Genomic DNA, 14,316 nt, shown 5'->3' on the forward strand with positions numbered 1-14,316 from the left:
ATCAAAGACTAAGTCAGACATGGAGATACATTAACTAATACTTTATTTAACAACACCTATGATGACACAACTAATATCAGTTAAGTATTGAGGATTACAATAAGTACTTTGTACTAAATTGTTAACTGAATTTAAATTACAGGCACAAACATTTAAGTATACTACAATATCTCTGCAGTGGCTGGGTTCTCCTGATTACGTATGATAGAGTTACATTCAATGGACACGATTACAATATGGCTTAGCAAGTTATGTTTACAGTTTCTATTCAGGATATTACTGGTATATTTTCCACTGCAAATATTAAGTCTATCTCCATGTAATATGAGCATAGATTGACAACCTTGCTTTTCCAGTAAATTGGATGTTGTAGCATTGGCTGTTCTGCCAATGTGATGGAGAGGATAAGCGGTTGGAAGCTCAGCTTGGGCTTGAATAGGACACCGAGGTCGCAAATAGTCTGCATCAGCCTGAGATAGTGGCCAGGGAAGGAGATGGAGCCATTGTCAAATGTACAGTGTTTGTTCAGGGTCGGGGGGGGGGGGCGGGGGGGTTGAAGATGATGGCTTTGATTTCCCAATGTTTAGCTGGAGGAAATTTGCAGTTATTCAAGACTGGATGTTGGACAAGTTGTCTGACAGCACAAATGCAGTGGAGGAGTCAAGCCAGGGCAGGTGTAAACATTCTCAGGCATAGAGGGTTAGGGCTCATTTACCAGTATAGTCTGCAACATGGAAGGCAAAAATACCTGAAGTAAAGAATGATAAAAGAAAATCAAAAATGTAACACCCAACAAACAATGTGTTCACTGATTTTTGTAAGGTTTTAGACCTAGTGCTTCACGAAGACATCATGAAAAAGCTGGAAACCATAAGAGTCCCTAGTCAAATCTTCTCTTTTATGCTAGATGTGTACTCCAGCTCCAAGACCAATGTAAGGACAAATGAGACTCAATGAAGTTCTCTCTCAGTTGGAGAATGAGACAAGTTGCCCACTATTAGACTCACCTGGAGAACTGGTGCCCTATACTCACCATTTTTAATAATGGACTAAGCAGTGGGATGTGGTAGTCAGTATCTCCAGATGTGGTATAATGGCTTTGGACAGCGCAAAAGGGGTCCTCAAAGGTATTGATTGAAAGATTCAAGGAGCATCTGTCTCAATTGTTGATTCATATTTGTAATAAAGGTCCTGGTAGATATCAATTTCAGCTTAGACACAGCTATCAGGAATCATGCTGAGAAGGGGCAAAGGGCACTTTGGTCTTTCTCTCCAGAAAGTCCCAATTCAGGTATAGCTTGTGGCATATCAGCCACATTTTCAAACAGTTCTCCTTCAAGGTTCAGAACTGCAATACATGCAACAGAGGGACTTCATCGGGCAAACAGAAATATTAATAGCTCCCATTTATATAGCACCTTTAATGTTAAAAATGTCCCAAGGCACTTCACAGATGGGCCTATGAAAAACGGAAACCAAGCCAGGAAAGGCAAGATTAGGAGAGATGGCCAAAAGCTTCGTCAAAAAGATTTGTTTTTAGGAAGACAGGCTGAGGAATTTGGGAAAGGAATGACACAGAGTAGGTCGGAGGCAGCTGTAGGCTCTGTGCCAAAGATGGAAGGGAGGGTAGTTGTGTAAGAAGCAGGAGTCAGAGGAACAGAGAGTATGTGGTTGGGGGATATATAAGGGAAGTTGCAGAGGTAGGGGTCCTAGTGGTGGGGGTGGATTTCTCAGAGGCTTGAATTAGAGACTCTTAAATAGAGTGATGGTTTTCTGCATGTGTCAAACACCTGGTTGACCAAAGAAAATGAGGATATTTCATTGTTTCGATTGACTTTAATAACTGTTTCAGTTTTTTGGTCTACTTTGGATTTTTTGAGGAACACGTTAAATAAAGTTATATTTTAAAAAGTATCCTGAAAAGGGATAAGAATACATCAAATTTATATTTAAATATGACATTAATTATAAAAGTTCAGCTCCTCTAACAAAATCCGAAAGGAAGTCCTTAATGGCTCCGCCCCATTCGCAACATAATGGTCTTTCCCGTCGCAACAGACTGTAAACATAAGCCATTACAGTCGTAGGCGAGCCGTACTTTAAAAACGTTCGCACTGAATAATAATATAAAACGAAAGCAGAAATTAAGACTATATTGGCCCCATGGACGGTCAGCACTGCTGGGTCCTGATCGATAACTATAACAACTAAGGGTTGAGTGAGTTAAAGCATTTGTGGGTGTTTCTGGTTCTTATTAAGTGGGGTGGGGGAGGGAGAAATGTGATATTACAGACTGCGAACAGTTGCATTTAATGTGCGGCGGATTAATTTTTAATGACTGCAGTGTGTGTAAGGTAGGTTTTGAATGAACAACAGAAGACAGTCAGGGACAATTTCGTAATTTTTGGCCGTGTGTTACTTTGTTGTAATGATGAAATAATGGTCAAAACTAGGAGATAGTTTTTGTTTAAAAATAGTTTGGTAACAATTTTTAAATAAGTGTAAAACAGCCTTTTGAAGAATGATACTCCTTTTGGAAGGGATGTAGAAGGGCAAAGATGGAACCATAGAAATTATAATGTTGAAAAAAAGGGCATTTGGTGGGTTGTGATCGTGCAGAGTCCTTAACTGGAGCAATCTACTCTAAACCTAGATACTGGCCCTTTCCATATCATTTTATATATTTTTTACAAATACTTATCCAATTGAGTCTCTGACTCTGTGGCTATTTATGGCAAGGTACTTCATGCTGTAAGAAACCTCTGCATGAAAAATAAATCTTTGCTCTTGTGGTATGATCCTAAAATTATGCTCACTTGTTACTGATTTGCCAACTAATGGAAACAATCTTCCAATATTTATTCTATCAACAAACCTCCATCGTTTTGAAAACATCTATTCGTTACCCTGTCCACTTTCTCTGTTTCAGTGTTTTAAAAAAAACATTTTTCATAACTGTAATCTATCATTCCTAGTATAATTATAGTGCATCTTTGTACCTTTAACATGGCTCTAATACAACAACAACAACTCGCATTTATATAGCACCATTAAAGTAGTAAAGCGTCCCAAGTCACTGCACAGGAATGTTATCATTTGTTACCTCTAGATTTGACAAGAAAAATTGACACCGAGCCACATAAGGAGATATTAGGACTGGTGACCAAAAGCTTGGTGAAAGAGGTAGATTTTAAGGAGCATCTTAAAGGAGGAGAGAGAGGTTTAAGGAGAGACTTCCAGAGCTTAGGGCCTAAGCAGCTGAAGGCATGGCCACCAATGGTGGAGCGATTAAAATCAGGGATGCGCAAGAGGCAAGAATTGGAGGAGCACAGAGATCTCGGATGGTTGTAGGGCTGAAGGAGGTTACAGAGATAGGGGAGGGATGAGGCTATAGAGGCATTTGAAAACAAGGATGAGAATTTTAAAATTTTAAATTGCTGGACCGTGAGCCATTGTAGCTCAGCGAGCACATGGGTGATGGGAGAACGGGACTTGGTGCGAGTTAGGATACAGGCAGCAGAGTTTTGGATGAGCTCAAGTTTAAGCAGTGGCCAAGGTGGGAGACTGGCCAGGACAGCATTGGAATAGTCAAATCTAGAGGTAACAAAGGCGTGAATGAGGGTTTCAACAGCAGATGAGCTGAGGCAGGGGCGGAGATGGACGATGTTACAAAGGTGGAAGTAGGTAGTCTTGGTGATGGAGAGGATATGGGTTCGGAACCTCAGCTCAAGGTCACTTCTCATTACGCGATGCCCAGAACTGCAAACAACACTCCAACTTTAACCTAACCAATATCTTATACAAAGTCAGCATCTGTATTCAATATGCCAATTTATCTGAACTTTTCGCTCAGTTTGTGTACTCTGTTAAGAATTTTACTGTTTAGGATATATATCCGTTCACTGTTCTTTTTCCCAAAATATACTATTTCACCTTTCTCTTCATTGATCTGTATCTGCTACCTATCTGTCCACTCTGCTAACCTGCCTAGGTGTTCTTGCGTTCTTCCTCACAGTTTACCAAGCCCCTAATTTGGCGTCATCAGCACATTTCAATAACATTCCTCTTGTGCTTATCATTTATATAAATTGAAAACAAAATAGATACCAGCACAGATCCATGGAGCACACCACTATCCACATCCTGTTCATTTTGCAAAGTTGGAAATATCAGTGAGAATGGATAAAACTTTACATCTGTTTTAAATTCCAAATGTTGTTCTTCACTGTTTTGTAAGTTGTGTCATTACAAATACATTAATAATGCTAAATAATGTCCATTGGTAGGGATGTGTATTTGGAGAAATTCTAACTTTGGACTTGAAAGTTTCTACAGTCTGGTTGCCTCTGAAATTCAGCTCCTTTAAAAAAATTATTGTGCATATACTTTTAAATTTTAGCTGTGATTCACTTTCAACTGCTGAAAACCACAAGCCCAGTGAGCAGCGTGAAGGTATACAAACTTGTTTTTGGTACCTTAATAAAATTGTGCTTTTGTGCAGAACCTTGTTAGATCATATACAAATTATGTCCTTCTGATCCATAATGCTTTAACCTGATCTGACTAATTCCAATTCTGATTCATATTCTTTTGGATTTGGAAAGATTTTACGGTATTGGTCCCTAAAGTATTTTGTGATTATAAGGATTAACTGTGTTGCTCACAATTAGTGCAATTAACTCGCGATCCCATCATTTGAGGCTTACTGAGTCAGTGCCCAAGATGAGAACAAAATGATTAACCCAACATTTTAAAATTTCCCAGTAAGTTAGTAAGAAGATAATTTCAGATTTCTTTTTCCTACTGCACTGTTGTGGCAAACAATCTTTTCAAGCCCACTAGCTGCTGCTTTTAGATCTGATTGCTTGGACGGCTGTGGCTCATTGAATAGTATATTCTGGAATGCAGCGACCATGTCTGGAGTCAAGTCTTTGGTGGAATTTTACCTTCTGTGAATTTGAGTTCTCAGTGTAAGTTTAGATTTTGTTCTGAATGACTGATTATTTATGGAGGGCAGTATTTTAATAAAAACACGAAGCACAGAATACATGAGGTTATTTGACTCATCAAGCCTGCTCTTTCTAAAGATCATATAGAGTTCATATTGTAAAACTTTGCTGAGAGGATGATTAATCACAAGTAAAACTTTATGAAAATTCCTTCTGTTGTGAAGCCAAGTTGGTATGAGACTGCCACCTTGAGTGGTCTAATGCACCTTTTGTGAAGCCAAATTGAGATCTATATTAATTCAGTGTCAAAACTGGAGAAGTTAATTTGTGTCTTGTATTTTCAAGTGCCAAAAACAATCAATACAAATAATGTTTAAACAAATATTTTTTCAAATAAATATTTTTCTGGTCTTCTCCAACTCATCATTGTTCAATAATGAGTGGTTTTGCAGTTACATATTCCTGATTTGCTTAAAGGCTAAAATACACAGTAGGCCTCTTCCTAGTTTCATTAAAGAATAGGGTGGAGATTGCACATTGTTTATAAAATATGCAACCATAGTTTTGCTTCAGGATTGTAAAATAATTCCTTTATTATACTTTTCTGTGAATCATTTGATCATTTATTGCGGAGAGATACACTAATTGGAACTGCATGAGAATAATGTGATAGTACACAGAATACAGTATTGCAAAGTGTCTGTGTTCTTTCAATGTTAGTGATGAAAATCAAAGACTCTGTTTTAAAGAAATTAATAGGATGTTGTCTAAATTTTGCTGACAAAGGAACTAGCATGAATGAACATTTAACACATAGGGATTTTGATGTATTGAAGCCATACTCTAAATTCCAATAGAAAACTATCTTTTATTATCAAATTAATTGCTTAGAATGGAATTAGTATTAAATTAGAAGAGAACATCCAGGGATTGCACTGCCATGCTCTGCTTGAGGAGATGAGAACTAAGTAACTTTTTTATAGCATGAATTCTGAACCAGCTAATTTTGAGGTAAGGATATAAGTGCCTGAGATTTGAATAAGGGAAGCGGCATAGATGTGGTGTGAGATGTCATTTATACAGTAAGTGGAACACACAGAAGCACTCTACATTGCTTAACACTAGTTACCTCCTCATTTGCTGCATCCTCTTCTCCCCCATTTGGTGGCCATTCCTTCAGCTACTATGATGCTATCCAGCCCCACACCACATTCCTTCCTGCTTTCAAAAATCTCCTTTAAAACCCTCCTCTTTGAATGTGCTTTGCCACCTCCCTCTTACCCTATTTCTTTCCCTCTTTTTCTCTTCCAATTTTGTATCCACCTTTTTAAAAATGCTCCACTTGAGTGCTATAGAAACACACATTGTTGTGTCAAATCCATGAGTTGTGTAAAATTTGTGTTGTACTCTGTTTATAAAATTGCGAGCTTACCAAAGTCTAAAACTTAAAAAAACAAGGTCACAAATAATCAGATTGGGGCTTGCCTATTATATATGTAATGAGTCATAAGAGAGATACCAAAGATATGCGAGTTGTTGTTTTGCTGTGCAATGAAATTGCATTGACTCCTTGTGATATGTGAACAGAGATGGTTGTGCTTTGTGTTTACGTTTGTCGCTAGGATGGAATGATTGTAAAATTTGATCGTGTGGTGCAGCAGTTGGCTTGTGGCTGTTGACAGTAGCTCTGCGGAAAAGTGGTTTTTTGTTTTTGCAAGAGACCACAGCCAGGGCTATAGAGAATCATGAAATTAAGTTGAAGGGCAGGAATGCTCAGTAAAGCAAAACACAGCAGAAATAGGTGATTTATTTTAGTAATTGCTCTCTCTTTTTAATTTGCAGTGCTCTCTGTGCTTTATATCTGCTTTATCTGCTATAAACTGTTTTTCATAACTAATTTCAATCTCCACATAATATAGTTTCCATTATACCTGTCATTTTGAAATGGTTTCTAGGAAGCTTTTTATTTCAAACAAATAAAATACTTTTGTACTTTGATGCTTGAGCCAAAGAGTAAGTTGTTTATCTTATGTTATTTTCCAGTATAGTTTAGGAAGGAACAAGAAAGATGCAGAAATTGAAGAAGAATACGAAAGGGATAAAACAAAATGTTTCCGTCATCATTCAGAAGTTTTTGAAAAGCTACGAGCGACACTGTGCTCAGACTCTAAGTGCGGTCAGCCCCATGCTTGTACATAACCTGCAGAAATGCATTGAAAATAAAGAAATCCTAACAAAGGTAATCTATGTTTTCTTTACAATGTTATTATTGGTCAGGAAACTCCAGAGACCGCCATGTGCCTGCCAGTTTTGGGTTACAGTTGAGATGTACAAAGCATTTTAAGATTCTTTTACAAAGTGTGATATCTGGAGTAAAAACATAAAATGCTGGAAGCACGCAGCAGGTCAGGCAGCATCTGCGGAGAAAGGTTTCTCAGATGAAGGATCATAAAAGCTGAAACATTCACCTTTTTCCTTTCGCCACAGATACTGCCTGACCTGCTGAGTGTTTCCAATATTTTCTGTTTTTATTTCAAATTTCTAGCATCTGCAGCATTTTTTTGTGATTTCTGGAGTGTTGTCATACATTTTTTTTAATATATCACTCGCTGATCTGTAGCATTGTTAATGGGAAGTTGTAGGATATGGGGCCTGAAATTTCTCACATCGGCATGGCAACGTCCGCAGCAGCTCCTACGGATGAAAGGTACGAATTTACTTACCGCGGATCGGTGGCGTACGCTTGTGTGAATTTGAAGATTTGAATAAAATCACAGCATCAGCACAGCCTCTCAACAGCATGGGTTGATTCGCATGGGAAATGTCTGTGAGAATAGAAGCGCCGCCCACAACCCATTTAAAGCAAACTTCTCTATGTTAGTGTAAATAAAAATGTAACATATCTTACTATAAAAAGCCAAGCAAATGATTTAATTTAATAAAACATACAGAAGTTAAAAGTAAAAAAAAATGTTTTAATTTGTAATATTTGTAATATTTAAAACAAAATTTAATGAGAAAAAGATATTAAAATAAGAGTAATTTGACATTCTACATTTTTAAAATTTAATTTTTTGTTGTTTTGCAATTATTAACAGTCGCTGCGCTTTTAAAAAAAGTAGAGTAGGGCTGGTATTTTCCAGCGTACCTTTTGGTGGCGTAAGTGAGAATCCCTACGTGGTCAGTTTTCGGTAAAATATTAAGATGCCTACGTGGCAAAGAAGCAGAATGCAAAATGGTTAGAAAGGGTTAATTAGTTAGTAACTGAGATTGGTACAGGTGGCCTGGCCTCCTGCTGGGCCATATGTTTGCGTAGTCAGCAGGTTTGCATGGTCTTATCAATGTAGAGTCTTTGATGTGATTCAAGGACTGGTCTGAATGTCTCCATGTTTATGGCAGATCAATATAGGTAACGAGCTTAGCCAAAGTTGAAAGACATTCCAGGTTGGGAGATAAGGAACAGAAGGGACAGGGAAGAACATTCCAAGTTGGAAGATGAGGAAGTGTCCCCTTTGATGTCTAACAGCAACATGGTCAGCACATGATTATTTATGATTGGCCGGAAATAATGTAACCTCGCATGGCAACCTATGCCCGGCTTATGATTGGTGTTGACCCTCGTTAAGTATGTTCCAACCCTATTCATCTGTATAAAAACGTGTGGATTTCTGTATGTTTTTGTTCTTGCTCTGCCAGCATAGAGGGACTCTATCAGGAGTCCAAATCAATGCTGCAGACTAAGAACCCTGCTATTAAAGATGTGTTGAATTTTAAAATGTATTCGACTTCAGTTATTACTGAACCAGACTGAGGGGAAAGAATCCGGATCGTCATAAGTATCTTCGTTCCAACTGTGCAGATGGGTAAGTTTACGACTGTTTAATGATTTCTATGATTTTAGCGTACCATGTCCCTTTAATTCGAAACTGTCAAATCGCCGACAAACCAATGGGAGCAAGTTCGCGATTTCCGAGTTTTAGTGCGCATTCACGAACTTATTCCATCAATTCGCCAGCGGTCAGAGAGGACGCTATTATGGAACAGCGTCTCGACATGAATAATTTCTGGGCCATGATGTTTTATGAGGAAATGGATCTTCTGTAGCAGTTTTTATGATAAGTGAGTGGATGTATTGCTTGCAAGAGGAATGCTCAGTTTGCAAGGATTTGGGAGGCTGTGTTCATTCTATGAAAATGAATGTTTACATTTTCTAACAATCCAAAAAATACAGATGACGGTAATAGAAAGCTTTGCAGTTACCTGAGAAGCTTTCAAAATTATTTTTTTAAAAGAAAAAAAAATAAGATTATACTACATTGTCTGTCTCTCTCACACACACACACACTCACAATCAACACATGCATGCTGCCTCAGCTAAAAAAATTAATAATTGCTAACATGTTAACATGTGAAACTCTACCCAAAGAATTTGGAAAAACATAAAGAAACTGAAAAATTCTTTTATTTCGTAAGTGTATATATATTCTTGTATCATAATATCAACATCCACCCAGGCATTTGAAAGGGGTTGAAGCCTTCACATAAAAATATTAATGAAGCTATTTAAACATACACAAGACAACTTTTATTGGTATGCATAGTTGTTAAGTGAACTCAAGCTCTTTTTTTACAGATGTATTGGCCCCTGTGTTAAATGACTGCTTTTGCTTTTCTATACTTTGAAATTGGACTGGATTTTGCTCTGAGCGGTGAACGAATGGAGCCCACTGCTCGTTAGACTTGGACTTACCTATAGACTTTTCATGGGCTTTTTCACTGCAAGTTCCTCTTACCAGGTCCTCGATCCAGTGCAGCGCCCTCTCCTGGGCATCTGGGAGCTGTGTGAGCGCGGCAAGCTGCTGTGTATCCCCTTAACCAATCAGATTGAAGCACGTTAATATGCAGCGCAGACACAGAACCAGGAAGTGTAAGTTAGAATAGTGAATTCAATGTAAAATCAGTTACAGAAAACAAAGTAAAGCGAGGGTAAGAAATATTGAATTAAAAGACAGAGATAGAAAGTAAAAGTAAAAAAATAAAAATGTGTTTTTTAAAAATGTCCAACAACAATTAAATTGTGAAGGAATGAGACTCCACATTTGTAAAAGCAAATTTTCAGTGCCAGAGAGGTTGTTTGGCAGTCATAAAAAATTACCACGCCATTAAAATTTTGTTTAGACTAGAAAAACTGGATGTACCTTTTTCTGGCGAGATTAATTCGTTTCCACCAGGACAGGAGAGGACCTTCACGTTGTTGCAGTCATTTCAATGTTGAGCCAGCTGGCAAGGTCTCCTTCCCGCAAAGCTTCTAGATGAGCAGGTCATCTGGTAGAGGAACTTCTGGATTTCTGCGTTTAACTGTGCATGTGCGGTCGCTGGATGTTCCTCTACCATTTGCACTGAAATAACGGTGAGCGCTGTTACTTGCCTGTGCACCCATGCTATTTTCAGCATTACTTGGCCACCTGCCTTGGCCAGGGCAAAGACGTTTTGGGTACTCTGTTATTACGTTACTGGCAGATTCTCTGTGGCATTGCTCATAGTAAGTTGGAGTATACACTAGTACCTGTACTCATGTACCCATTTTTTGTAAGTTCCCTTTTTAAAGCATGGGATACACAGCAAGATGTACCAGATTGAAGGTGGGTAGCTGGTGTTTATGAGCATGGAAGATGGGGGTATGGGGTTAGTAGCATGAGAAGGATATTGGACTTTAGTAGCACTGAGAGGTAAGTTCCAGAGTTTGGCAGAACTGGGGTGGGGAGTCCAGGGATTTAGCAGGAACGTAGGAGAGGTTCTGAGGTTTTGCTGTACAGGGAATTATCCTAGAGTTTAGCAGCACTGGGTGTGGGGGTGCTGGAGTTTAGTAGCACAGGGTGTGGGGGTGCTAGAGTTTAGTAGCACAGGGTGTGGGGGTGCTAGAGTTTAGTAGCACAGGGTGCGGGGGTGCTGGAGTTTAGTAGCACAGGGTGCGGGGGTGCTGGAGTTTAGTAGCACAGGGTGTGGGGGTTCTAGAGTTTCGTAGCACAGGGTGCGGGGGTGCTAGAGTTTAGTAGCACGGTGCGGGGGTGCTGGAATTTAGTAGCACAGGGTGTGGGGTGCTGGAATTTAGTAGCACAGGGTGTGGGGTGCTGGAATTTAGTAGCACAGGGTGTGGGGGTGCTGGAGTTTAGTAGCACAGGGTGCGGGGGTGCTGGAATTTAGTAGCACAGGGTGTGGGGGTGCTGGAGTTTAGTAGCACAGGGTGTGGGGTGCTGGAATTTAGTAGCACAGGGTGTGGGGGTGCTGGAGTTTAGTAGCACAGGGTGCGGGGGTGCTGGAATTTAGTAGCACAGGGTGTGGGGTGCTGGAATTTAGTAGCACAGGGTGTGGGGGTGCTAGAGTTTAGTAGCACAGGGTGCGGGGGTGCTAGAGTTTAGTAGCACAGGGTGCGGGGGTGCTGGAGTTTAGTAGCACAGGGTGCGGGGGTGCTGGAATTTAGTAGCACAGGGTGTGGGGGTGCTGGAGTTTAGTAGCACAGGGTGCGGGAGTGCTGGAATTTAGTAGCATGAAGAGGGTTAGTCCTGAAGTTTTCCAGCAGTGTAATATGAGTGTTGAAGGTTTTGCTGTGCTGGAGTTTGCCAACACTGCAGAGAGGAAGTCTGGTCTTCACCAGAGTTAGTGGTTGGAATATGGGGTTTGGCTCAATAAAGGAAGTCATTATTAAGCTAAATATTAGACAAATGCTTCACTTTTGTCACAGCTGCATCCTGGCCATTGATGTGCATAATGTTGAATCTGCGGTCTACTGAACATTAATTGAATGCAAACTCTTTCTGCTCATGTGGAACTATGAGGAGCCCTGTTGCCCACATGGGTGCCACCTTTGATACCTTGCACTCAAGGGGATTTGCTTAATCCATATGTGCACTGTGTACAGCCTGATGTGACAGCTGTCTCCTAAGGTGGCTTAGAAGATTCCGGCAGCTTAAAAGCTACAGGCTTCAATTCTACAGGAAAAGACATCCCCTTTCTCGATGCAGTTCTGCAGATCATCTTGCAGCACAGAGTGATTTGAAAGCAAACTAGATGCTCACGGAATAAAAACAGAAAATGCTGGAAATACTCAGCAAGTCAGGCAGCATCTGTGGAGGAAGAAACAGAGTTAACGTTTCAGGTCGAAGACCTTTCGTCAGAACTGGAAGAAGCTAAAGATTTAACGGTTTTTAAGTAAGTACAGAGCCAGGGAAAGGGTGGAGAGGAAGCAGATGGGAGGAAAGAACAAAAGGGAAGGTCTGTGTTAGTGTGAAGAGCAGGAGTGATTAAATAACAAAAGGGGCAATGTTGGAAGGCAAGAAGGGTGGTAATGGCACAAGAAAAGAAACAAAATATGGGTCTAGAGGAGCTGTAAATGGCAACAGCAGAACCATTACCCGCACTAGCTGTCCAAAAAAATGGTAGCAGTGGTTATGATCTGAAGTTATTGAAATCAATGTGGAGTCCAGATGGTTGTAAAGTGCCAAATCGAAAGATGAGGTGCTGTTTCTCGAGCTTCATTGGAATGATGTGTGAGCTGTGGCTCAGTTGGTAGCACTCTTGCCTCTGAGTTAGAAGGTTGTGGGTTCACGTCCCACTCCAGAGACTTGAGCATATAATGCAGGCTGGTACTTCAGTAAGGTACAGAGGGAGTTGCAGTTGCTGTCTTTTGGTTGAGAAGTTAAACTGAGGCCCCATCTGCCCTCTCGGGTAGACACAAAAGATCCCATGGCGTTATTCGAAGAAGAGCAGGGGAGTTTTCCCCGGTGTTCTGGCCAATATTTATCCCTAAATAATACCAACATCACTAAAAAAACAGATTGTATGGTCATTATTACATTGCTGTTTGTGGGATCTTGCTGTGCGCAAATTGGCTGCTGTGTTTCCTACATTACAACAGAGACTACACTTCAAAATTACTTCATTGGTTGTGAAGAGCTTTGAGACATCCTGAGGTCGTGAAACGCACAATATAAATGCAATTATTTCTTTCTCTTTAATGGTGTACGAGACCAAGGTCAGAGTGGGAGTGGGGAGGAGAATTAAAATGGCAAGCGACTAGGTCAGGGCCATACTTGCGGACTGAGCGGACGTGTTCAACAAAGTGATCACCCAATCTGCGTTTGGTCTCCCCAGTGTAGAGGAGACCGCATTGTGAGCAGCGAATACAGCGTACTAAATTGAAAGAAGTACAAGTAAATTGCAGTTTCACCTGGAAGGAGTGTTTGGGATCCTGGATGGTGGGAAGGGAGGAGGTGAAAGGGCAGGTATTGCATCTCCTGTGCTTGCATGGGAAGGTGCCGTGGGAAGGAGAGCGGGTGTTGGGTGTGATGGAAGAGTGGACAAGAGTGTCGCGGAGGGAACAGTCCCTTCAGAATGCTGCAAGGGGGGTGGGGATGATGTGTTTGGTGGTGGCATCGCACTGGAGGTGGCAGAAATGGTGGAGGATGATACGTTGAGTGTGGAGGCTGCTGGGGTGGAAGGTGAGGACAAGGGGGACCCTATCGTGGTTCTGGGAGGGAGGGGAAGGGGTGAGAGCAGAAGTGCGGGAAATAGGATGGACACGGTCGAGGGCCCTGTCAACTACAGTGGAGGGGAATCCTCAGTTGAGGAAAAAGGAAGACATATCAGAAGCACTGGCATCATCAGAACAGATACGACGGAGAAACTGGGAGAAGGGAATAGTCTTTACAGGAAGTGGGGTGGGAGGAAGTGTAATCAAGATAGCTGTGAGAGTCAGTGGACTTATAATCGATATTGGTTGACAGCCTATCCCCACAAATGGAGATAGAGAAGTTGAGGAAATGAAGGGAAGAGTCGGAGATGGACCATGTGTAGGCGAGGGAAGGGTGAAAATTGGAAGCAAAGTTGTTGAAATTTTCCAGTTCGGGGCAAGAGCAGGAAATGGCACCGATACAGTCATCAATGTATCGGAAAAAGAGGTGAGGGAGGGGACCTGAGTAGGACTGGAACAAAGAATGTTCCACATATCCCACAAAAAGGCAGGCATAGCTAGGACCCACACAGGGTCCCATAGCGACACGTTTATATTTGGAGGAAGTGAGTGGAGTTCAACGTAAGAGCAAGTTGAGCCAGGTGGAGGCGGGTGGTGGTGAATGGGGACTGGTTGTGCTTCTGTTCAAGGAAGAAGCGGAGGGCCCGCAGGCTGTCCTGGTGGGGGATGGAAGTGTGGAGGGACAGAACGTCCATGATGAAAAGGAGATGGTTAGGGCCGGGGAACTGGAAACTGTTAAAGTAGTGGAGGGCGTCGGAAGAATCGCGGATGTAGGTTGGAAGAGGCTGGACATGGGGAGAAAAGATAAAGTCAAGACAGGAAGAAATAAGTTCCGTG

At 41.0% G+C, this 14,316-nt stretch overlaps 1 protein-coding gene across 1 annotated transcript in view; it reads left to right on the forward strand.

Moving 5' to 3' along the window:
• The first annotated feature begins 2,043 nt into the window (after positions 1-2,043).
• LOC137331343 (uncharacterized) overlaps positions 2,044-14,316 on the forward strand; it is an 86,021-nt gene continuing 73,748 nt past the window's right edge. The window contains exons 1-2 of the mRNA XM_067995076.1: positions 2,044-2,218; positions 6,993-7,188. Of these exons, the coding sequence (XP_067851177.1) occupies positions 7,018-7,188 (171 nt within the window). The 5' untranslated portion in view covers positions 2,044-2,218; positions 6,993-7,017. The remainder of the gene's footprint in view (positions 2,219-6,992; positions 7,189-14,316) is intronic.

This window comes from Heptranchias perlo, chromosome 13 (assembly GCF_035084215.1).
Source record: "Heptranchias perlo isolate sHepPer1 chromosome 13, sHepPer1.hap1, whole genome shotgun sequence".
Lineage (NCBI taxonomy): Eukaryota > Metazoa > Chordata > Chondrichthyes > Hexanchiformes > Hexanchidae > Heptranchias > Heptranchias perlo.